The sequence below is a fragment of the Arachis ipaensis genome, chromosome B2 (genome assembly GCF_059453495.1).
Source record: "Arachis ipaensis isolate K30076 ecotype BB chromosome B2, ASM5945349v1, whole genome shotgun sequence".
In the NCBI taxonomy this organism is placed as follows: domain Eukaryota; kingdom Viridiplantae; phylum Streptophyta; class Magnoliopsida; order Fabales; family Fabaceae; genus Arachis; species Arachis ipaensis.
The window spans coordinates 119,069,389-119,095,755 of NC_142437.1; the positions used below are offsets into that span (position 1 = coordinate 119,069,389).

Here is a 26,367-nt window from a genome sequence, read left to right on the forward strand (position 1 = left end):
CGGTTAAGGATATCATTGTTTAAGGTTGATACTCTATCTAAATTTTAACCCTAATATCAAAGCAGCTCTTGCAATATTAATACTCAAGGAAATGAAATATGATCATTATCTTCAAACTATTATTAACATAGGGAGGGGGTGGAAGAATGGAATAATCTTTTAAACATGCATTTGCAATGATGCCATATGTCAATTGAACCTCAAATGGATAAACAATTTAAAACTCAATGCCATATATTTCATCTTTAATCTGCAGTGAATCTATTTGTTTTTTTCTTTTGTTTACTATATTAATAAGATTGAGATTTTTTTTAAAATAAGATTAATTTTTTTTCTCATGATTTAAGATAGCTTGATGATGATATGTTAACAAATGTGAGTGCAAAAATGAAGCTAACTCTATAAATAAATAAATAAATAAAAACTAATGCTAAAAAAAGTAAGAAAAGTACTAATTGGCTAAGATAGTTATTTGACATCCTTTCATCATTCTTAAGAGGTACTTCATTCTTCTAATATTATCACACAATGGCATCTCACTAAATTGTGAAATACCCAAATGATTTACCCTTTATCCATAACAAAATGTCTCTAGAGCTTACATACATATACAAATTTCCTTTTAAAAATAGGAATACCAAGTGAACTCTCATTTTTTTTATTGAACATATTTCCAAGAAAATATGTATTATCATCAAACCATTTATGAGATATCAGGTAAATATTTTTCCCTTCAATTTGTTGGAAACCCCATCCAAAAATCAATCTAAGTCCTCATGCCAATTAATTTGTAGGCATTAGGATAACAGATATTATTGTCTTCTACAATGAAAAACACTTTATTGTGACAACATTGGCACCAATTATGATGACATCTAACAAAAAGGTTAGTAGTTTGCAATTTTTTTCAATTTTTCTCACCAACATTTTCTAACAAAATTCATACAGCTATTATTAACAACAATGAAACAGCTGAGTGTGAGTGTGTGTTCTTCCATCTTCATGTTGATTTGGGCTTCACTGGGGCAGGAAGCAACTGCATTGTACCAACAACATACCCTTGTCAATCAATGATCCTCAAACGTAATTGCGACCCCAATATATATATGACATGCATTCTTTTCAATATGTATGATATAATATAAAGGATTTTGTTATCAAGTGTTCTAAGGCAAGTTTTCATAGTTTCAATGCCGTCAATACAAAACTTCCCATTTTTGAAACCTTAACAAGCCCTTCTAAGGTAATCATTGTTCATTAGTAAAACCCTTATATAAACTCCACCAAAGTTTCATGCACATTCTGAATTGATTCCCTAAAAATTGTTAAGGCAGTTCCTTGCATCTCTTGAGAAAAATGATCAAGAGGGTAGCCTTTGTATCTAATTTTTTGTCATTGGTTGTTAGTTGTGCATGCCTATGTAGAAAACATGTGCATATATACATATATACTGAACACACAAAGACAACTTCAAAGGAAATTCAAGACACTCAAGCAAATCAGGCAAGTGAACTATAATGTTACTAGCAGGAACCTGATAGCAAGTTATTATAGATGTAATAAATCCAAAGGCTCCGGTGACTCTCGGAGTGATTTTGTTTGGTGCCAATTGGAGCAATCCAATTGCTACCAGAGTATCCAAGCCTGCTTTGACAAGTGCTACAGTCCTCTCATTTGACTTTTTAAGTTTAGCACGGTATTGCTCATTCTGCAACCCCAGAAAATGGCTTCACATAAGTATACAATGATACTAGAGAAATACAGTAACAGTTCGCAACAACGCATGCCAAGAAACTGAAACTTAGAAGATTATATGCACAAACCCGAGCGACCTACTTCATATTTATTCTTGTTCTTGAGTTCTGCCTCTAACTTCTTCATTGATTCGGAAAGTCTTCCAAGCTCCCCAAGCTGGTGAGTTAACATGTCAGATAATAGATAAAAGTAGAGCTAAGGACCATCATTAATGCATATACGTGTGTGCTAGCACCAATGAGAAGGGAAAGGCAAAAACGAACCTCGACCAAGCTGGTGCATACCGTGGAACCAAGCCAACAGTACATGGATAGCCGGGCAATTAGTTCCGTGCGTTCTTTATTCTGTATTTCGACAATAAATTATTATACACTTATAGATGGAATTCTCACAGAACAAGAAAACCAACCAGAAAAACGATGCTTAAGAAAAGGCATACTCCCTACCTCGTAAATGCCTGTTCTGCCAAGCCAAACGAATTGATCAAGAAACAAGAACATCGCAACTAACGCATCCTTGGACTGAAAAATAAAATAAAATAAAACATCGAGGAAGATATTAGAAAGAATACATAATAGAAAGATTGATCAAGAAAGGTTGATGACTTGGAAACTCATACCTTTCCTAACAGAGTTAGGTGGATAGGAGCATCCTTTGGGGTGGGACTGATCAGAGAATGCAGGCCATTGACAAACTGCATATTGCAGGTTGCAAAATCATGAGAGGTAATAAGTATCTCAGGGAAAATAGAGGGGTATAAGTATAACAGGCAATGTCTACAAAGAAAATCTTTAAATTAATTATTTTGCAACATCTTTTCTGAGCCAGAATTTCCTTCAGAGCAGGTCTATTTCTAAACAGAAAAATGTTTCTAAGACTTATTTTCAGTCATTATTTTTAAATTCTGTCCTTAAGATATGAGCCCAAAGATATACATAAATAATGAGAAATCATATTAAGGAGGAAAGAAAAAATATATGAACTTGAAATCATATCTGAAATTACACATGAACATATCCCAACCTTTAGTAGACGGAAAACTTTCCGTGCCAAGCTAGTTGTTTTGTCTACATTCTGGGCAGGACCAGGTTGTCCAGCACTCACAAACTTGGCGCCATATTGTATAGCCCTGCATATCTTGTCCCTCGCTTCAGCCTTGTTCAAATACAAAATTAACAGAGCCAGTTCTGCCCTAGTTGCATCCAAGGTACTCATTTTCTATCGTAGTAGCAGCTGTGTAACAAAACCACAGCAAACTAACTCATCTCAACTAATAAGGAGAACGATGGCTGGAGAGCAAAAGGTGGTATTCATAATTATTCAACAGTGACTGAAGATGACACATTTTTATATCTATGAATTATGAAATTTTACATTTTGTGGCAATGTGCTAAAGTGGCTCTTTAGTAAGTTGTTAGACTCAACAACTATATATGTATGTTATTTAGCAGAGATTTAAAAGAAAATGAATAAGCACATATTTATTCTCAAATTATGCCGTTTGATCAAGTGAATTAGGAAGTTAACAGTTCCACAAACCCCTCCACCAAAATCCATTACACCCTAATATAGTTAAGAGGAAAGAATTTCAAATTCTAAATACAGCAAGCCCTGTGTCTCACTAGATAAGATCATTACATGCATCATTTTACACCAAAAGGAAAAATTTCAATCAAAACCAATTGGCAATATCCATATTCTCCTAAAGTGAACTATCTTGCATCATTTTTGTAATATGGACTATCTTCCCCCTTATCCATATTCTCGTTGCAGTCTCCACTGATATTCTGCTAGCAAACATAAACATCCTAATCTAAATCCTTGTTTTAACACCAAACTGAGATAATAGGCCATGACATGCCATTTTGCCCAAGCTCCCTAATATGCTTTTGGCTTTACAATCTAAACCTGATCCAACCTGATTCATGCACACAACCTTCGTATTCCATAGCAGTAAGAGGAAGACCTCACTCAGAAAATTTAAATTTTAGAAGCTCCAATCCTGGTTCTGTTATCGAATGAGTACTTGATCAAAAACTCATCACATCAATAGTTTTTGTTTGATAATCCCTTTTTCTTTCCCCAGAGAATTTTGGTTCCAAGACTGAATGAGATCAATAACAATAAGTGGCATTTTGTCTTTGCTAATCTTACTCCAAAGAGGCCTCACCAACATATTCCAACGTGTAAATAACCCTCCTCATGCATCCAAACCTAACTCTGATAACTAACTTTTGCTAATTTAAACCCTTCTCTCTACACCAAAACTTTGAATCTAATGAGCAAAATTCACGAGAATCAAATCATAATTCAAGTTTCTCTACCCAACAAGGAAAAACAAAAATCAAGCGAGCTATATCCATTCAGTATTCACATTATCCAATTAACCATCTTTCAGTGTGGAATATCTTCAAACATTTAATATGCCAATGAGGATCACAAAATTTCATGATTCCAAAACAATATATTTTATTCATTCATTCATTCATTCCTTCATGCACAACAAACATTAAGCTAAACCAATGAATCATAGAAATTGAAGAATCCATTTGATATTATATTATTGTATATGAAACAAGCAGGCTCACAAGAACCATATAACAACATGAAAATCTGCAAAATCGCAAACCATAACAAAGGAAGATTGGAAATTTTAATGTACCTTCAAACAACAAGTCCAAAGGATCAAAGAGAGAAAGAGAGACGGAGAAAGAGAAGGTAGCGAAAGAAGTGCTGCGTGTGTGATATATACAAAGAGTAGTTAAGGCCTTGTTTGGTTCTTGTTGTTCATGTAAAAATAATAATAATAATAGAAAAAAAAAAAAAGAAATGAAAATGGCTTTGTCTCAGGTTATGGAGGATCTACGGTTCGGTGATTGCGATGTGATCCTTTGAACTATGAACCCCAGAAGTGAACAAATTTTAATTATTTGTGGCTCGTTCAATTTCAACTAATTGTTCGGAAACCAAAGGAGATCCAACGGGATACAATTATTCAATTAAATTTCTATATTTAAATAACTTTTAAATAATAAATTTAAAAATTAATTAATTTTATTTATGCAATAAACATAATTAGTTGCCTTTGTAAAACTTGTGAAAATTATTATATATTTTTAGTATTTATTTTCTCCATTTAAAAGTAAATAATATTATTTTATTTGAATTTATTAAAATAATTTTATACGTATATTTAATTATATAACATCACATAAAAAAATATTATTTTTATTAATTATATGAAGATGTAAATAGCCATTTAAAAAAATAAATGTAATTGTACAATTGTACAAAATATTTTATACTAACCACGTATTAAAATTAAATATATTCATAAAAGTGTCTATTTTATCAACTCACTTGAAAATTGAAATAGTAAAAAAAATATAGCTATTAGCCTTAAATTTATCACATTGAAAATATTTTACATACTAACTTTAATGTCATAAACTCAATACATAAGTATAACTTTCAATTTCATGTCACAACTCACAAGTATTACTTTTGCATCATTATCATTTTGAGATAACGCAGTACATCTTCAAAAGCATAACCAGGTGAAGACTTTAATCATGTCATTTTTATTCTTATTTTAGTTAACTAATTTGATTTGGTGATGAAAGAAGAAGTAGGATGAAGATGAAACCCCTGATACATAGGTACTTCAAATTCATTCACATTATTAGGTTCAAAGTTTTAGTAAGGAATATTGTTTCATTCTTAGAATAATATATATATTCTCATTTTCTTTCTATTAGTTTGCTGATTAAATCATTTTTTAAATAATACTACTTTTTTTTAAACCCAAAATCAGTTATGGATCAAATGACTAATCTATAAACTCAAATAGCTATCAACTATGTTAGGTCTTAGGTCAAATGAAAAAACTATCACTAAACAATAAACAATAACGTTGTGTTTGATTTTAAAAATAAAATAAGACACCGAAAATATGACATAAAAACAAAAATATAAAATTAGTATTTTATATTTTATTTAAAAATAAACTGAATAGAAGATAAAATAAATAATTGAAAGTTAAATTTACGTTTTTATTTTTTTCACACAAAATATAAAATAAAAAATATAATTATTAAAATTTGATAATAATAATAATAATAATACTATAAACAAATAAAAAGATAAATATGTTTTTCGTCTAACATTTATATTTTTTTAAATAAAAAATACAAAATATATTAATTTAATATTTTAAGATATAATATTTTTATTTATGTTTTACTATCAAATATAATTTTATATTTCTATATTTATGTGTCAGTATTCTGTCCTTTGAAATAAATGAAACCTAAGTGCACTTATTCACTGAAACATAATGTTTAATTTGTGAAATATTACTAAAGATACACCACTTATTACGTGTATAATGCAAGCAATGCTGGTTTCACATTTGTGATAGTGAGGTGCAAATGGCTATATACATAGTGAAGTAGAAAACATGTTCCCAAAGTGATGAAGTCATTGTGGGGTTGGAATTGAACACACCATGCATGCATTATAATTTATAATTAATTAGTAAAACATATATCTTACAACTCACATGCCATTATGATTGTTTTGTCACACTAATGCAAGTCCAAGTGGTGCAAAGCACTACTACAATGATTTTAAGGAGAAAAAGAAAAAAATAAAACTAAGACAAAAAGTCATAAAGATAACTAGGAAAATGGCAAACTTTTAGAAGCAATTTCAGAACATTTGATAAGTTAAAAAGTTGTTTAGCATATAAAGAAAGAATTTAATTTTTAATGTACTACCAGTGTAAAATAATTTTACATGTGCATTTAATTACGTAATGTCACATCATTAAAAATAACTATCTTTTATATTGATAGTATGAATAATCATCCAAAAGAATATATATGATTACACGACTGTATAAAACGCTTTACATTTTATCAAAATTAAATTCATAAAAAAATTGTGGTGGAAGAAGTGTGAAAACTTCAACCAATTATTAATATCTATTCTTAAATGATGTATGATATTGAGTAACATTTCTTAACCGAAATCTAAGATGTGAAATTTGGCTCTACACAGTTTATATTTCAAAATAAATAAATAAATAAATAAACATATTAAATGTTAAGACTTAATCTATAGTTGCACTCCTAAAATAAAAAATAAAAAATAATTAGAAAAAGGAGAAAAAGCTAATTAGAAGTAGGTGTCAAAGGATATATCATCACAAATAATCTCAGAATAAAGTACTTTTCTTTTTTTATTAATCAAAAGGGTGGCAAGCAATGATCTTGGTAGCATTATTTGTTTACTAGACATATTAAAGTTATAGTGCTGTTAACATTAGTGTTTTTGCAATTTGTTAATCTGACTTAAAATTTAATAATTTACATGAAGTGTATAAAGTTGTTATTTAGAATCTGATAACAAAAATGATGGAAACACCAGTGTTCATCACACTCAGAAATTTGTAAAAATAAAATAAAATAATTATAAACTTTTAAAGAATATGGGATTAGGTATTTTTTAAAAGTAAGAATTATTACATAAAAATACATAGGTGCTGGATGGTGACAATTCCTTAGATATATAATTAATTGATGATTTCATCAAATAAATACTCATTCTTATAAACTTTTCACACTTTAACTATAACTAGAAGTTCAAAATAATAGCAAAATAGGTCAAAGATTCTACTTAACACTTGTTCAAAGTTAATTTTTCTTCTTCTCTATGTGCAGAATCCAAGTTTTATCTAAGATTAAATGAAACATTCATATGAAGAGCCAAGTAATGAAATGAAAACATGAGACAAATTAAAGAGAGGAAAAGAGTGTACAAAAAGACAGAAACATTAAATACAATAAAATATAAAACACTGCTTACATTACACTTCCCTAAGCTACCACTTGTTTCATACAGACAATGAAACAAAAATTAACAAAAACAGAGAAATAAAAGTTGCAATAATAATAATAATAATGTTTAGTCTTATTTTCTGCTAAACAAGCTTCTGAGTTTTCCTCTTTCCAATCTCTCTAGAAGCTTCTTAGATCCAGGAATCTCCATCTCACTAAGCTTCTTGAGATACCCTATTGCTCCATAAGAAATCATAAGCTTCTTACATTTCTTGCAAGAAGACAATGATGCAAGGCATGAAACTGCATATTTCTTTGCAGTGTTCTGTGGATTTGGATCAAGCAACTGAACCAAACTTGGCACCACAATCTTATCATCCTTCTTAACCTCTCTTCGATTCGCAGACAGAACCATCAAGCTCGAAATTGCTTGTGATGCAGCTTCTCTAGCACTATTTGCTTTAGCCTCAAGCAAATTTATCAGAAGAGGTATGCAGCCGGCTTCGCCGATCATTTTTTTCATCTCAACCGGGCCACAAATCCGGCAAATGACAGAGGCTGCAGCTTGCTTGGCTCCCAAGGAACCCGACTTAAGCACGTGAACCAATCGAGGAAGCAAGCCGAGGGAATCCAGAACATCCTCAGAAACAGAACCAACCAAATTCCTCAGGGCTGCGACCGCGGATTCTTGAGGAAGAGGGCCATCAAGATAGGCCAGGAGATTGCTGAAACCACCTTCTGCTATGACAGATCTTCTTAGATTCTCGTTGCTCGCTGTTAGATTCTGCAAGCACTCGGCCGCATACTCTTTCGTTCCCAACAAAATTCCAGAGCTAAGGAGCTCAATCATCACTTTCACAATGCCTTCTTCAGCCAAAACCTGCCTCACATCCGGCACGGACGACGCATTCTTCAAAGCACAAGCGGCTGCAGCCTGAGAAACAGAGTCCCCTGTTTGGCAAACCTCAATTAACGGCCGAACAGCACCGTGTCCAACAATTGCACGGGTGGTTTCGGCCGACATTGACAGCCTCTGAAGAGAAACCGTGGCCTTCTCTTTCCCTGCAGCACTACCGGATTCAACGAGCCGAATTAGGGGTGGCAGAACTCCTTCAGAAACTAGCCAATTTTCGCAACTACCAGATTCCACAAGAATACATATCACAGTAGCAGCCTTTTCCCTAATCCTTGGAGATGTTGCTGTAAGCAATTGAACCAATGCAGCAACATTGCTTCTCCCAAGAACAGCCAAAACATTCTTCTCATCTTCTTTCATCACATCATAGAGCTTCTCCAATGCTCTTTGCTTGGCTTCCAAGTTACCTATCTGAAGCCTTGCAAGTAATTCCTTAATGGATGCAAAATCTACATCAGAGTCTTGAACAGAACCAGACACCATCAAAGGCAGAGTAGCCTCTCCTAGCACACCGGTTTTGATGAGCAAGCTGCAATCTTTCAAATTTAAATCGAGTTTCCCAGCTAAAGCGTCGAGATCACTCTGCATCCGAAGCTTACCTTCATACTTCTCCTTCAAACAAAGCTCGGCCAATTCGATAGCTTCTTCGAGTGACTTGGAAACTGACTGCAATTGCTCCTTGCAGAGAGCATTCTTGGAGAAGCAAGGGTGGCTCGACAAGTCCGATAAACGCGACGGAATCTGCTCCAATTTCGAGATAATCATCTTCCACTTGACTGGGAAAACTTTAACCTCTTTTGCTTTAGACATTGCTGCAGGAACAAGCTTTTGTGCATGAAGCAACCATTCTTCTGTTGAACTAGCATCAAATGATGCAGCAGCAGCACCATAATCTTCCACCATGATGTAGAATTTGATGATTGATCACCAAGAACTGGAAAAGAAAAGAAAAGGAGAAAAACTAAGCTCAAAGAAATGACCAAGATACAATTTTTTGCATAGGAGAAAAAGAGAATGCAATGATAATATCACAGAAAAGAAAAAAAAAATCAAAAGGAGGTGGAGCAGTTGCAATCATAAAATCCTTAAAATTATAAATCAAGACTCCAATAGAAAATTCTCTAACAAAATAAACAAATAATTAAGAAAAACAAAAAGAAAGAGAGATTAGACCAACATGAATATTGAATAGTATGAAGAATCTTGATGATCACAGACAAAAAACTTGTTTACTAAAAGCATGACCCTCCCTATCAAAGATGAAGTACCTAAAGATACCCCACTATTCTTGTTACTTTAGCAAAGTGATCATTTAATGCCCCTTTGGAAATTATATAAACAAGTTAGTGTATTGTATTGTATTAGTAGTCTATTGGATATTGGATTTTTCTAATAAGTGCAATAAATGCTATGGTTAGATATATGGTTGCTAATGAAAATGAAGTAATTGGACATTTATCTGCTAAGAATGCTGTCCAATTAAGAGGGAGTCGGTGGGGATTATTAAATATTAATTTGAGTGTGCAAATCTACTAATATGTTAGGCCTAAGAGACCAACTTGGAAAGTGGCACAAATGTAATAAGGTGTCCTCGCTAGGGGCATATTGGTCACTAGAGGGGAAAAATAATATCTCTTAACTTTACTCAGCATCAAGGGGTTGGTAGGTACAAAGAGCAACACAAAGTTGGAGAAATTGAATTCTTGCATGAAAATGATCTTGATTAACATTTTAACAATACAAATTAACATTAGTATTAATTAAATATCTTTTAAATATTTTTCAAAAGCATTATAAGAATTTATCCCAAAATTAAGTGCATGAGTGAGTGTTGTGAGGTTAATTTCCAACTCATATCAACAGTCAAGGAGTCCAATTTCAAAAAGGGAAGTAGAATCCTTAGATGTGATTTTCCAACTTTGTCCTCATAATAAAAGGGGTTAATGAAATATGAGAAAGGGAGAAGCTTCACTTTAAAGGGAAGACACAAGTCTCTATCTACAAGTTGTATACAACACAAGCATGTCCAATCAATGATCACTGACTATTATTAATGTTAACAAGTAAGGGAATAAAAAATGTTGATGAGATTTAAAAAAAAAAAAACAAAAGAATGAATTTCAATTAATGTAAATTTAAATTAAAAACAAATAAATATATACAATACCTTAACTCAACTTGTTGACTTGCTCTCAAACTATTCAAAGGACTTTTCTTTTTCCTGTTTAGAGCTATCAATCTTGTTCCTCACTGTTTCTGTAAGCCCAAAAGACAAAGTAATTAGAAAGATTCCATAACATGTAGCTTGAGCAAAAGATAAAAACCTTAACCTCATCAAAATATAATTATTAAGAGGAAAAGGAAAAGGAGGAAGAAAAAGCACAGAACTTAGTTATTTCTTTTTCTTCTTCTTTTTTCATCCTTAAGTAGAAGATCAAAGCAAAGATGCAACAATGTAAAATAGAACACACTTGAACTTGAAGGACCAACCTTTAAGAATGAGTAACAAAGAAAGCAAGCTTCTTCTGTAACTTAAACTTCAAACTTCACACACACAAAAACAGAAAACACTTTGTTTTTTGAACACTATGCAACAGCATTAAACTCTTCCAATGCTTCCAAAATCATTGATCAGGCTATGAGCTACTTGGAAACAGTTTCTTCAGAGTTTCAGAAGCTGCTTCAGTCCTGTCTCATAATAAGCTGAGGAACAGAAGCAAAACGCTCCAAAGTGATGAGTGATCAAATTTTGAAGCAAATCCAAACCATATAATATAATATATAGCACTGAAGCTCTTACAACAGAAGAAGACAAACACAAGCTAGCACAATACATCAGAAAACAAAACACCCCACAATTCAAAAATCAAACTTTATAGCATAAACGCTCAAATGAAGCTAGATGCGAGTTTTAGGGGTGCATATCAGAGCTTGAAGTGCTTAAAGTTCGAACATTTCCATTGATTTAACGGTTCAGATTTGTGGGGTTGAGACAGATAAGCTAACCGTTGAGATTGATTGAAATTTGAAAAATCTAAGGATGTTATATATATATATATATATATATTTTAAGGTTATCAATGTGATTACGTGGGTGTGTAGCAGTGCCACGTGTAATGTGGGGGCATGGTGTAATAACAGCTCCTAAGTCCTAGTATAAGGTGTCTAAGTAGTATTTTGAGAGTGCCTAAAAATCCCACGTGTGAAAGTGAAGTGAACTTGTTTCATTTTTCAAAGTTCACTGTCTGTTTATTGGATTTGAATTTATATATCTTTGACATTGATCTTGTGATATATTACGAATTTGCCACTAATGTTTTGCCATGAATATATGATGAGAATCATAGATATATTTATTGACTAATGAATTAAGCTATGAAATATTTTTAGGTGAGATAAGTAATATAATTGTTTTTTTTTTATCATGGTCAAGTATGTACCGTGCAATTAAATATTTTTTAAAAATTTTTTATTATTCGGTCTTTAAAAAAATTAAAAAAATAAATAATTTCTCATAAAAAATAAATAACTTTCTATAAAATGAATATTTAAATTAATTAAATAATATTATTTAAATAAAAAATTACTAAAAATTAAAAATTTAAAAAATAAATAGTATTTCTCAAGTAACATAACCTATTCAAAATATGATGAGAAAGGACTAAGGAGGAAGTTTAATTCATGATTATTATTTTTCTCTAAGATGCTCCTATAATTCATAAAAAAAAATATATTCTGTTATTTATAATATTCAAACCTAACACCGCTTAATTAGAATGTAAAGAAATAACCATCTTGACTAATTTTATATTTGTGATTATTATACACATTTGATTTATAAAAAATAGATTAATAAGTACGTTTTGGCCTATTAATACACTAATAAGATGTAATTATTGTTGTCTAATTATTCCATGTGACCATGTCTATGTACCAAGAAGCATGATTAACTGTAAAACAGTAGAAATGTAAAAAAGCAAATAAGCACAACCAGCTTTGGAGTTTGGTTTAAGCTCAATATGTTCAGATTTGTTTATTTATCAAATTAAAAGGGGAAAAAATATTCATATTTTGCAATGTGTCTGAATAAATTATTGTAGAGAGATTTATATTGGAAACTTGTTTTCGGATAAGGGATATATCGATTTCAAAATTTAAAGAAGGAATGAACATCACTTAGCTGTCATTCGTGATTATCGGAGCAATAAGATATGCTTACAAAATGATGAATTAATCATTCACACATATGTTTCCACTTTCCTCGGTCTGTTTTTGACTTGGTCTTACAAAATTGCAAGTCAAGGATTTAGATAAAGTAGTGATTTAGATAATTAAATTGGTTAAATTGTGATTTTTAACTATGTTAAAATTGGATAAGCTGTTTTAGTTGTAATCATTGACTTTGCCAAAAAACAAATTATTAGTTAATCATGTGTTAAAAATAAATTATACATCAGTATATAATGATAAAATTAAGTTGATATTTATCAATTTGTCATATAATTTGATATAACTGTACAAAATAGTTTGATAAGATTAAATTGACATTTATTAATTTGATATCATAATAACTCGAACAAGTGGTAATTTGTTTGTTTCTTATATCACTACCTTTTTTTATATATAGACTCATATCACTACTTTTAATAAATTATATATAGATTGTTAAGGCATTTACTATTTATATCTAAATTTTTTATAGAATTAGTGAGTGAAAAAGTGAGAGAAAATTAGTAAGACTTTTAATATATATAATTTCTTTATATGAATTTTCATAATATGTATGGGAATATTATAAATTTTTTTATGTATTTTAAAAAATTATAATATTTATCACTTAGTCATGCTATTTTCATTATTTTTTAAACTATTTAGTTTAGTTCTATTTATTTTTCATTTATAAATTTTAGTTGTGTTATTTTATGTTATTAACTCTGGTACTTAACAGTAATTGGTTAGGTTAGCTTGAGAAAAAGAATAATAAATAAAGAAACATAAAAAGGTATTTTAGAGTAATAAAATCATAATTATGAATTTAATTTTTATGTAAGTATAAAAAATTTTATACAATTATATAATTAAATTTATACATTTAGATAACTAGTTAAGTACATAGTGAATTTAAAAATTATTTATTTATGATGATATAGAAATATACTTCGAATATCTGAACACGTTTTTTTATATTGTCTCTACTCTCTACATGAAAATTGAATTTAATTATATGCCTAAATGCGTAATTTTATTTGAATTTAGCAATCCAAATCTAGGGGATGTTAGTATAATTTAGGTAAATGGATTATTTAGAATAATTTAAGGTTTTTTTTTTCACGTATTTCTAATCTGACAAGTTAATGATTATTGATTAATTTATCGCTGACTAATAGGTTACTGTATGTATGAATCGTGATTCGAATCCTAACACTTGCTTAAACAAACAAGTGAACTAAGTCAACTAATTACTCGACCAAACCAAGTTAAAATACTATTTATTTCGCTTTGAAGTAATTAATTACACTTTTTGATTCTTTGCGAGATGAAAACACATAATTAATTGATCTAAAACTAACATGATTTATGGATAATAATGACTAATCATGACAAAGCATGTCAAAACAAAATAGAATAATGAGTTAATCAATATGAGAATGTAGAGTAATCCTTTGGAACTTGGAAGGAAAAAGGTACACAACAAAAGAGGCTAGGTGAGGCCTTTTTATTGTCCCTTTTTTAAGAAAAAAATAAATTAAAAAAAACCCTACATTGATATTCTAAATTCCAAAATCAAAATCATGTCCGAATCTGGACTTTCAAATAACATCTTTTTTTTTTGGGTGACCTTTCCAATAACATCTAAGTACGCTCCAACCTTATTAGGATTATTATTTATTAGTACCTCGTGGGAAAATGATTAACCCCGCTGCTTTTATATAAACAAAAGCAAGTGCAATTCGGTTTTAATATATATATATATACAATTTTTGTAGTTTGTACTTTGTAGCCGTAAAATATTGAATGCCAAATTTATTAGATGCAGTTAGATTGCAATGACGAGCTTTAAAAATTCGAAATTTTGATCTCTTCTCTTTGTGAAAATTTGACCTACACACTCATAAATACAAGTAACTAAATAATGCTCAATCCATAATGAACCAGAGGTCAAACAATGTCCTTTTTAGAAAACATAAATCAAACTAGATCCACCAACATAAGATAATCTGTTTCAATGTCTTTGCATGTTGCTGCATTAGGTTCAAGCCAACACACAACAGTAGATACAACCAAGCTTAATGTTTTCTGCTGCGAAACTACAGACTGCTAGAACAAAATGAAAATGAGTAACAATTTCACAGACGGATCTAATTGTTTTACTCCTCAGGATCGCGACCTTTCACGTGGAGGAGACGACCTTTCACGTGGAGGAGGAGACCTTTCTCGTGGAGGAGGAGACCGGCTGCGTAACAAATAAAATAGTCAAAGCGAGAACAAGGTCAATAATAGCCACATACAAAAGGAAGAATAGACCAAAACACTAGGTGGATCATATCAGCCCACAAACCTGTCATATCTGCCATTGACTGGGCTTTCACCTCGTTCATACTTTGGGCTTCCTCTTGGTTCTGGTCTGGAAGCTGGATTCGATCCATGACCATAATCTGGGCTACCCCTACCTCTGCGATATGGACTCGGGGATCTGCCCCGGCCATATCTCCCATCAGGGGAGTCATTGCCTCTTCTATCAGGACTGTATCCATTCCTCCTGTCGTCATCATCTTTAATAGCATACTCCACTGTGATAACACGATCCATAAATTTGCTGCAAATCAAACATGCATAGAAAATGTAAGATGTTTAAGCAAAGCCATTAGCATATTTATTCGCTTGCCCTCATCTTACCTCCTCCTCCATTCAAAGCACTGGAATCTAGAGTATTTCTAGTTAAAACTTCTGGGGAAAAATAACATCAACAATTGAAAAGATAATAAGCGAGAATTTAAATGTACAACCTCAAGTTTGTTGCTTCCAAAGCTCTTGTAGCATCCTCCTGAGTTTCATATTGTATAAAAGCAAAATTCCTCCTGATCCTTATATTTGATATTTTCCCATAGGGATCAAAGTGTCTCTCCAGATCCCTTGTCCTAGTGTGAACTGGATCAAAATTTATGATAAACAAAGTCTTCGACGGTCTTGAATTACTTGAGGATTTTCTTGAATCACCTGACCTTCTGCTGTCCCGTTCTTGCTACAAATCATAACAAAGTTACACTACAAATCTTAAAATAATTATATTGAATGTTAAAATCTGAATATCACCTAAACATGTCTTAATACTTTTCCAATACCATAAAAGTGATGAAAATAGAAGCTATGAGTTGTGTTATATAATATATCACTATTTAATAAGTAATAACCACTATTGTGGTTTACCATCACAAGCATACCTTTGTCCACTCAACACGTATACGGCGCCCCTTTCTTCCAAATTCAGTTCTATCAAGTCTTCTGATTGCATACTCAGCATCCCTTTCATCTTCCATGTAGATAAAAGCAAACCCTATACACAAAAAATGTTAAAAATAAAACAGCACCGAAACCATTTCAATTGAAAATTCAAATACTCCTTTCACAGAGATGGTTTATGGACGAAGGCAGCATCAATTTTTCAAGTATGAGAAAATTTCAACATAAAACACAAAATAAAACTGTCAAGAAGTACCACAACACCTGCCACAGTTGCGAAATCATCAAGGTTTCTATGTTGAAACATGTCGGAAATTGAACACTGATCAAAAGTCATGAGGAATGAAAAATCAATGAATGCTGAGGGAATGCAGAATGGCAGGGCTAAGGCGGATCAGATTATTTCGTCTGGAAAAATACAAGAAGCCTGGGCACATTCTAGAAATGAAATGCAGGGAAGCACATCCACCCAAGAAGAGCATGGGCATTCCAATTTTCCAAGTAATCCTGCCACAAAGAAAATGTTGAGTATGGGGGTTCATTTCTAAACAAAAGCTCTCTTCTTTTAAAAGGAAAAGAAAATGTACATCCATTCAAAAGTAACTCGTCAAAGAACATCATCTTGACCCTTTTAAAAATCACAAATTGTATTGTACTTCAGTTATAATTTTGGAAGAATCAAAGGTTCATTCCATGCTGTTAAGCACGCTCAAATCGCGTTCATGGTGAAAATACTGAAGTGTAAGAGGGTAGCAACATAAATTTCAAGGTCTTATACCCTGCATTAACAGAACACTTAGCGTAAAAAAATAAGAATTTTTTTCCATTATTATTTGCTGCAAAGAATAAAAATGATTAATTTGAAATATGGCACACTCATCCTTTTTTAACTACTTTTTAACTATCAAATCCAAACTGAAAACAGAAAAGGGTCGATGAGTTCTTTGAAAAAATGATCACTTTCAGTGGTTGCACATAACATTTTCCTTTCTTAAACAGTACAAAAGCCCCACTGCAACTCAACGTAAGAGCACACTTTCATCACTTGTTCCTTATCGTCAAACATTACCGTGAAGAAAATTAAAAGAAATATCACCATTCAAGCAATGCCAGTCGCAGTTGCCAATCTGTTAATCTGCTTTCTCGAGAAATACCCCTCTCCAAGATATCCAATCTTTGCCATATAATTTATCCAACAACCATGTAAAGTATACATTGGAAAGAGGAAGGCCCCGAAAAATTCACACAATAAAGCAAGTTCACACAAAGTTCAAAGCCAAAAACAATGCTTGGCCACCCAACACTAAACTAACAACTGAAAATCACATTACATACTCAATTGTCCAAAACATGAAGGAAAAAAATTCCAGTAAAATGACTAACTGCATAGCTGAAACAAAAAACCAGAAATTTAACCCTAAACATAAAAATGAACCAAATAATAAATAAATAAAATTTCCGAAAAAAAATGGCATACCAGATTTCATGTCCACTCTTTCAACCTTCCCGTATCTTTTGAAGAGCCTCTCAACATCAGATTGACGCGCGTCGAAGTCCAGGTTTCCGCAAAACACGGGTCTCATTGTGAATTCTGTTTTCTCTCAGCTGAGTCGAACGAAGCTACCAAACCACCTTTGCTCACAGAACCTGCAAATGCTACGCAACGAAAAGAAGAGTATTTTCAACCATTTCATGAAAATCCTAAAACTGAACGAAACAAATAAATATGAAAACCCGAGAGACGAAATTGAGTGTATCGTTGACAATGGAGGAAAGAGGGAGAGCAGATCTGAAGCTCCGTAGAAGGGAGATCGAGGATCGGTACCTTATCGGAGGAGTCGAAGGTTTGGAGCAGGAACCCTAGGAGTGAGGATTTGGGGGAAACTTGCAGAGAAAGAGAGAGTGGTTGGATTGGAATAAAAGTGGGAAATAAATCATGAATCACATTTTCAGGTCACATTCAGCATGTGGGGTTTCGACAAAGGACAAACCCAAAACGTCGCCGTTTTTGTAAATATCTAAATTCTAAAATCTAAATATCCCACTTGCTAGATGGATAAGTGCCAAGTGGGAATATACCTGCTTTTATGATGGAGAATTGTAATATGCACCTTCATATATATGGTGTTTCATGTATTTTACTATCTGATGGCTAGAATGCAATGGATGTATCATGTATGGTACACCAAGACTCGTAAAAAACATGGTAATTCAAGTTAATAAAATGAATGGAATTGAAAATTACGTAGAAGTTCTAAATTAGAATTGGTTAAAATATATCTATATAAATCAAAAATCAAATTAAGTCAATTTATATTAAATACATGTAAACCGAATTCACGTGGTTGAGACCCTAAATAGAAGAGGAAGAATAGGGAGTCAATGAAGTATATGTATAATGTGTACAATGAAATTTAAGGATGTTCGATTCAATAGGATATCAGATGTTTATTATTCCTAATATTCAAATGGTTATTCTAGATAATATGAATGTATTATGTTTGAGAAATTAATAATATTTTATTTTAGATATTTATTTTTTAATTCATATTAGATTAAATAAATAATCCATTGTATACATTATACAAATATTTCTATTGGCTCTCTTATAATTGTCAATAAATGGATATATATGATTCTCTTTGGGCTAGAAAATAATTTTTAATGTTGATGACTAAAGAGACAAATATTTATAGGGGGCACATCCCTTCACTCTATCATATGTTGCATCTTGAGGATTGTAAAAATCAACTTGAAAGGTATAATCAATTTGCATGAAGCGAAAAATGTTGTAACAAGTTGTATATTTTATTTTATATTTTAAACTTAGTCTTATATGAAAATAAAATAATAAAATATAATTCGCTAAACTCCATTTAATGATTTATTATTGGTCAATATGTTACGATATGAATAAGACAAATTCGAACCTCAACACTTGCTTAAATAAATTAATGAACTAATCACTACACCAACTCAATTTGATTACTATAAATTTTTATATGTTGTTGCAAGTAAGCATTTATTAAAGATCAATAAAATGAGCCCATAGACTCCTTTTCACACACATGTATACGTTGGACTTGCATTTTTAGACTTTTTGTTTAGAAATATTTGGTTGGAATAATTCTAACCGTTCTTAACCATAAAGTAAAACTTTGGAATGTTGAAAATATTGTTTTGGTAGGTTAAACATTTGAGATAACAAGTGAATGGATATAGAATCCAAATATTTAAAATGAGTAATATGAATCAACAATTTACTATATAAAGATAACTAAATTCTAAATACATGTAACATAACCGTTTGAGAAAAGCATGCATACATTTTACCCTATAAGACAAACCAGAGTTAACCAATTTTCATTGGCATATCAATAAATTAATTAAGCACCACAATTATCTCTATGATAACTTCTCACTACAAATAATACATTACATGCTTCTACAAATTTTACTTCCTACCATTATATGGAGAGGCATAACCACTACATGGAGAGCCACATCCATTATTAGTATTATAATTATAATAATCATAAGGTGAACCACAATAATCATATGATGAAGAAGTGAAAGTAGGAGGAACAAGAACTGTAGAAGACACCTTAAACCTCTTACTTCTTGAACTCTCATCATCAAAATCACCAACCCCATTTGGACAAAGATTTGAACTTTCAACCCACCCCAACAATTGATCCAAATACCCTTGATCACCAACACTGAAATCTCCAAAATCTGATCCAAACCAATCACAACTACTACAATCAGAAACACTAGAATTTTCCCATGATGTTGAAGAACCATTATGATTATTGTTGTGATTATGATCATTTTCCAAAGGGGGAACAATGATACTAGGTTGCACAACTTTATCAATGTTCTTCATATCAATTGGACTAGGCATTTGATGAGGGTATTGTTGGTAACAATTTCTTCTTTTGAATATGCTAGCAAAAGTGAAATGATCACTCACCCTACTCTTTGCCGACGAAGATTTCGTGCTGTTATTGTTACTATCGCTTGTTCTTGCTAGAATGTTCTGAAGATTTTTACTGAGTTTCGCCTTTAACGAAGGAAAACTCAGTCTGCTTTTTCCGTCAGACTCAGATAATAATTTACTGGAATTTCTATCGGTATCAGAACCAAATAATGCAAAGTTTGTTCTTGCATTTTCGCCTCGTAGGACACGTGCCGCTTCGTCATAGGCCCTTGCAGCCTCCTCCGGTGTGTCATAGGTCCCAAGCCATAATCTCACATGTTGTGATGAGTCTTTGATCTCAGCCACCCATCTTCCTGAAGGCCTCTGCCTCACACCAATGAACCTTTTCATGGTTGATTTGTTTGATTTGGACATAGGAGTAGTGGTGGTGGCGGTTGTAGAAGCATATTTAATAGCTTCATCCCCTGCCATAGTAACTATATTAGAATGAAAACAAAATTTAATTAAGGAGATTTACTTAGCTTAGAGTAGCTATTAAGATTTTGGGTTTGAGGAATTTGTAGTAGTGAATTGAAGGAGAACGGATATATATAGTGGTCAAATTAGATTTTGGAAGTATATATGTATATATTATAATAATATCTATATGCATTATTAGTTTTTGTTGGCATCTTTCATATGGTTATAAATTTATTAAGCATTTTTTTTTTCTTTTGCATGATATGTACTTTGCAAGTTGCTCTTCCTTGGCTTCTAATCATTATTAGTTGGGCTGCGTTTGTTTTCAAAGACAGGACAGAACACGACACTGAGACAGAGACAATAGGACGGAGACACTACAAATTATTGTTTGTGTATTGTGTTTGGATACGATGTACAAGACACTAATGTAATGTCCAGTATTATGTTTGGATACATATGGACAAGACTAAAATATTATATGAAATGACTAAAATAACCATATGATTCCAAATTTTCTACATCAAGTACAAAGTAATTTAATAGAGAATGAGAGTACGTAGGAGTACAGACGAAACTTGAAAAAATATTTGAAGAGACAAAAAATTTTAATAAAAAAATATATAATAGTATTTATATTAAAATAAAAATTATAAATATATTTATTTTATTTTTAAATTTATTATTAATATGTAGGAATACATATGGTTAAGATTAATAAAAAAATAGATCTGAGTTTGATTAATAAAAAAATTTGTTTAGGTTAATAAGCCAAATTAATTTTAAATAAAAAATCAGTTTTAAAAAAAATCTATTTTTACATGAAAAAAAAAAGTTTTTACACATAAAAATTTATTTTTATTTAGAAAACCAATTTTTTTTTATCTAAAAACTGATTTTTTTTAAATTATATAAAATCAATTACAACTTATAAATTATTTTTTAGCATTTTAAAAAGATCAATTTTACCTTTAATAATATTTATCTTTCAAAAGTTTCAAGACTAATTATAGGAAAAATAAGAAGGGATAATAGTGGAATAATAAAAAATATCTATGGACAAAAAGGAAAACAAAATTTATAAAAGAGTCCGTGTCCACTCTTCCAAATCCCGTGTCCATCATTGTCCTTCGTAGAAGAGTGGACACAAAAATATAAAAAACTGTCCCGGAGACAATGTGTTCCGTGTCCATGTCTCTGCTTCCAAACACATTCTAAATATGTACTGTCCATGTCTCTGTGTCCTGTCTCCGAAAACAAACGCTACCTTGGTGCTTAAAAAGTGTCACCGGTATCCTCATTATTAGTTGATGAGTTAATTATTCTTAAATTATGATAGTTATAAAATTAATAATGATTAATAAATTACTTTATTATTTTATCAAAACTTTTTTTTTTATTTTAGAGAATTCAAATTCAATTTTAATATGCTTCTATTCTCATTAGTTCAATCAAAACTATTTGAAATTAGCACATTAATTTTTGGTTTGTGCATGAACTTGAGATTTTGTTTAAGGAAAACAAATATTGATGATAACCTTAAATAAATAAATTTTTAAATACGTCTGGAAAATTATAGTCAAAATAGCTTTTTAGAGACCTAAATATTTGAAAAGATAAGCATGTTAGATTAATTTTCCATGACACGATTATAATCAGAAATGAAAAAAAATAAATGTAATTAATAATCCAAAGCTTATTTTTGTGATTTAATTTTTAAATTCACTGCAAGTATATTGAAAAAAAAAACCCACAAATTAGTATAAATAATAGTGTAAACGAAAAACTGAATATGAACAAACATAATTAATGTTGAAAAAATTAGCGAACCAATTTTATTTAGTAAGCATTTAGAGAACCAATTTGATCGACTAACGAGTAAAATTTAAGGTAGCGTTTGTTTTGAGGTACTGGATAAAGACTGAGAGATTGAGACTCAGTATTATGTTTGTTGGCTCAAAGACTGGTATTAAAATTTCTGTCTTTGTTTCCAAAATTTTAGTACTCAGTACTTCTAAAAAGTGAGGACACAGAAGAATGAAATTTTTAGAGACAGCGACTGAAACTTTAATAACATTTTATACTTAAAATATCCTCATTTCAATTAACTAATTTCAATTTTACCATTTGTACAAATTAAACTAGAGCTTCATTCTTGTTTCAATTTCTTATTCCCATTTTATACCAAACAGAATACTAAGATTTATTACATTCTCTGTCTCTGAGTCTCTATTTCTCTCGGTCCCAGTCTTTCAGTCTTTGTCTTTCTACCAAACGCTACTTAAGAGACTATTAAAATAATAATTTTCCTATATCAAAACAATTTTTTAAATATGCCCTAAGGATAACTAGGTTGGTGAGTGATGGTGTATGTACTAGAATTTAAGAACTCTAAACATTTCATGCTTAGAGGAATTGAAGTACATTAACAGTGGTCAAAATTTGCTAAACTCCAAATTGAACCGTGTTGATCACAAGTAGCCACAAAATCATCCAAACTCAAATTATTTACATTATTGCATGCCTGCAATACCTGCTTGTGAAACATATATATCGGCCAATTTTTGAGTAATGCTGCATGCCTTTGCAAATTTTTGTGTTTGTAATTTTCCATAACTATATGTAATTAGTTTTTATTTGAAAGTAGTTGACTTTTAATACTTTGACATTTTGCTTCTCTGTTTGTTTTAGGTAAAGTTAATTACATTGAGTTACTTATATTATGCATTCTATTATGTAGGATTATACATAAGATTGAGATATTAATTTCTAGTTCACTTTACTTTACATTTGTTACAGTTTTAATTATTTGCAAAAATATATGATCATCAGCTTATTTTTAGTTTTGAAATTTTATGAGAGAAATTGTGCAAATTAAAACAAGAAAACCTTATATTTTGGTTGCCTATTGCTGCATATACAACACTAAATTCGAACTACTAACACTTGTTTAAACAGACTAGTGATGAACTGACTACTCGATAAACCTAAGTTAGTTTATATATATATATATATTTTCTCTCTTTCTGCTATTTCCTTCACAAAATGTTACAATGAACAACTTAGTATATTTTTTATAATTTACATTCAAATAAGAAATAAAAACAGCAAAACAAGCCCTTATATAAAAATCTTTTTAAGTTAAAAAATTAAAGTACCATTATGAGCATGTTTGGGAATCATAGGAAAAATACCTTTAAAAAAAATGTTTGGGTAAAATATTTGAAAATAGATTACAATCCAAACTAATAGTTTCAACTTTCAAGCTAAAAAATAACTTATAAGTGAAAGCAAAGCTTATTATTATAATAAATTTTACCAATTCGACCTCAAGTATAAAGTATTAAATATTAAAAATTTATATATGTATATGTACAAGTATATTTTTGCCTTTTGTGCTAAAATATTATCTTTATTTAGAGAAATGGTTGCAATAAGAATCAAATATAATGTCAAACTTTTTATCTTAAAGTATCCGATATTATGTTATAAAAGTATTCTCACCTTAAAAAACATATAAATTGTTCGATGAAAATAGATGCATGAATGATGATTTTATAAATTAAATTTAGTAGTAATTAATTAAGGACTAAGGCTAGGAACAAAATCCTACATATATTACCATATAGTAAAGGAAGAATAAGGTCATATATATGCCACCATACTTAACATTTTTCACATACAGTTACAAAGACCACTTCAATAATATTTCAAATTAGTTAGATTCTGTTCAAAAGTTAATCTTTGTCATTTATCTCTTCTTATCATTAATCATTTGTACTATATATGCTAAATAAAAATGCCACCTTAAAAGTATTAACCCTAGCATATAGGAAAAGCTAAGTTAGTTGATAGTTATATTGTGGCTTAAGCTAATTAATTGAGCCGAGCCATTAATAAGCATAGAATAATACAAATAGATTCATACAAAATTAAGGGCGGTCAAATTTTGTCTTCTTAGAAAACGAAGAACTAATGGGCATTTGCAACGTTAAATCACATAACCAAACTCAAATATTTTTTTTATTTAATTGATAAAAAGTTTAATTATAGCTTTTTATTGACGTATTGGAATTTAGTAGTAGTTGATGAATGATGATAGAATGATTTATGGGCTCCACTTCTTCATAAGATTTGTCCTCTCTATTGTTCCCATTTACCCTTATTGCTTTCATCATACATTTTGTTATATGTTACAATTAGGGAATATAATAATAATTTGGTGCAATTTAAATTTAATATAAGTGAATTTGAGATGGCTATGTTGTCCTATTATTGAAGACGTGGTCCATTTGAATTAGGACTAATCACCTAAATAATGCGTCCTTGAGATTCCTTCAATTCCCTTCTTGTCAATTTTGGTTGAGAATAACTTTGTACTTTAGTAGGTTGATTTATGCCATAGAGACATATATAATAGAATGATACGTGGTACATTATAGATGAGCAGTGCTATAATATGTTTCAAATACTACTTTAAGCTTTTATTTATCATCAAATCCATTCCAATAATGTTTAATTAGTATCATAAATGTGTTAAATAATGATCATATTTTGTATTATATTTCTAAAACTTATATATTTAGATAGATAGAGATATACAAATAAAATTCCTATGATAATCAATCAAATAAATGTACTTTAAGTTATTGTCTTAAAAAGATTAAGATTGGTAATTTTTAGCCGAAACAAAAAAGATTAAGATTGGTAATTTTTAGCCGAAACAAAAAGTATATTACGTTAATTGTTTTTGTCTATATATATATATATATATATATATATATATATATGTATTTGATGTGCTTGTATTCCTGCTTTAATTTATAGGATGCAAATTTTACTACTAACTAATAGTCATCAATATTTATACATATATAATAATTATCAGAATGATTATTAATTTTTTTTTTAAATTTTTATAGTATCTTTTAGTTCGACAGGCTAAAGATTAATTCACTGCAGTACTGAACTTCATTTAAAAATTTGTCGCTCATTCAAATTCTCAACATTTACTTAAATAGGTTAGTAAACTAATTATTAGACCAATTCAATTTGGTTATGATTATTAATTTATTATTATATGAAGTGGCTGAATATATAATAAGGGTGGTTAATTAATAATAATGGAGGGAATCCTATGAATTCAAAATGGGGTTTAGCTATATGGTTGTGTGGAGTCAATATTTATTTTGTATGAGTATACTTTAATATAGGAGGTAGCAAATGGTTAATCCGTCTTATCTTATCTTATCTTGTTAAAAGTTTGTTATTTAGCGAATTAATTTGTCCCGCATTATTTAACGAGGCGATCTCAAATTTCTACTCCGTTCTACTTAATAATGGATTGGTGGGTTAGTGGGGCTAAACTCGTCAAATTTTGTTTTCCTTTTTATTTTTTTAATCATTATTAAAAAATATATAATTTCACAAAAATTTTAATAAATTTATAATTTCTAAAAACAAAAAAAATTTATAATTTTTAAATTCATAAATACTAAAATTTTTATAATTTTATATCAAATAAATATAATCATTAATCAAGTCTGATGGTTTCAGTGGCTAAGAGAAGGGGGTTGAATCTTAGCCCCCTTTTTTTGCTTGCTAACACTTGCTGGTCTTAGAGGAGACTTTTATGTTTTTAGCTTGTCCATAGCCACGAGACTTTTTCATTTTGTCTCGTCACTTGGCACGAGACATTTTTTGTTTTTGCTCCTGTGCAGTAGAAAACAGAAATGAAGTAGGAGAGAAGAAAGATTACACCCAGATATATCCTGGTTCAGCTGCTAAGTGCAGTGCAGCCTACATCCAGTCTCCATCACAACAATGATGGAATTTCACTATAATCAACTTGATTACAAACTGTAAAGTGCTAACCCAACTTACAAGGGGATTCCCACAGAATCATGAAACACAACACAGATGAACAAAGGAACTCTAAGACATCTATGGCTTTTTCTTTTAATTTTGCACTCTCTGTCTTTTTCCGCTTTATGGCT

At 30.6% G+C, this 26,367-nt stretch overlaps 3 protein-coding genes and 1 pseudogene across 6 annotated transcripts; all 4 read right to left on the bottom strand.

Annotated features, from left to right (window-relative positions):
* Positions 1-716: 716 nt before the first annotated feature.
* On the bottom strand, positions 717-4,672 carry LOC107628565 (peroxisomal membrane protein 11C). The gene is made up of 8 exons (XM_016331199.3): positions 4,418-4,672; positions 2,779-2,988; positions 2,375-2,449; positions 2,202-2,276; positions 2,019-2,099; positions 1,837-1,911; positions 1,535-1,708; positions 717-1,036 (listed from the first exon to the last, which is right to left on the bottom strand). Exons 2-8 carry the CDS (start codon positions 2,968-2,970, stop codon positions 1,001-1,003), a joined length of 708 nt encoding a protein of 235 aa, XP_016186685.1. The 5' UTR covers positions 2,971-2,988; positions 4,418-4,672; the 3' UTR covers positions 717-1,000.
* A 2,899-nt stretch (positions 4,673-7,571) lies between these two features.
* On the bottom strand, positions 7,572-11,401 carry LOC107626068 (uncharacterized). Of its 3 annotated transcripts, XM_088504028.1 has the most exons (3): positions 11,002-11,401; positions 10,679-10,767; positions 7,572-9,445 (listed from the first exon to the last, which is right to left on the bottom strand). In XM_088504028.1, exon 3 carries the CDS (start codon positions 9,412-9,414, stop codon positions 7,729-7,731), a length of 1,686 nt encoding a protein of 561 aa, XP_088360154.1. In that variant the 5' UTR covers positions 9,415-9,445; positions 10,679-10,767; positions 11,002-11,401; the 3' UTR covers positions 7,572-7,728. The 3 variants fall into 3 exon arrangements, with proteins under 3 accessions (XP_088360154.1, XP_088360153.1, XP_088360155.1); XM_088504027.1 differs by lacking the exons at positions 10,679-10,767; positions 11,002-11,401 and adding an exon at positions 9,689-9,912; XM_088504029.1 differs by lacking the exons at positions 10,679-10,767; positions 11,002-11,401 and adding an exon at positions 9,780-9,905.
* Positions 11,402-14,683: 3,282 nt separating this feature from the next.
* On the bottom strand, positions 14,684-17,935 carry LOC107626070 (serine/arginine-rich splicing factor RS41-like; annotated as a pseudogene). The gene is made up of 6 exons (XR_015904945.1): positions 17,798-17,935; positions 17,450-17,628; positions 15,954-16,066; positions 15,519-15,754; positions 15,071-15,328; positions 14,684-14,965 (listed from the first exon to the last, which is right to left on the bottom strand). The product of XR_015904945.1 is annotated as a serine/arginine-rich splicing factor RS41-like (transcript).
* A 1,491-nt stretch (positions 17,936-19,426) lies between these two features.
* On the bottom strand, positions 19,427-20,442 carry LOC107628566 (uncharacterized). The gene has a single exon (XM_016331200.3). The coding sequence runs from the start codon at positions 20,381-20,383 to the stop codon at positions 19,427-19,429; it is 957 nt and encodes a 318-aa protein (XP_016186686.1). The 5' UTR covers positions 20,384-20,442.
* Positions 20,443-26,367: the final 5,925 nt, after the last annotated feature.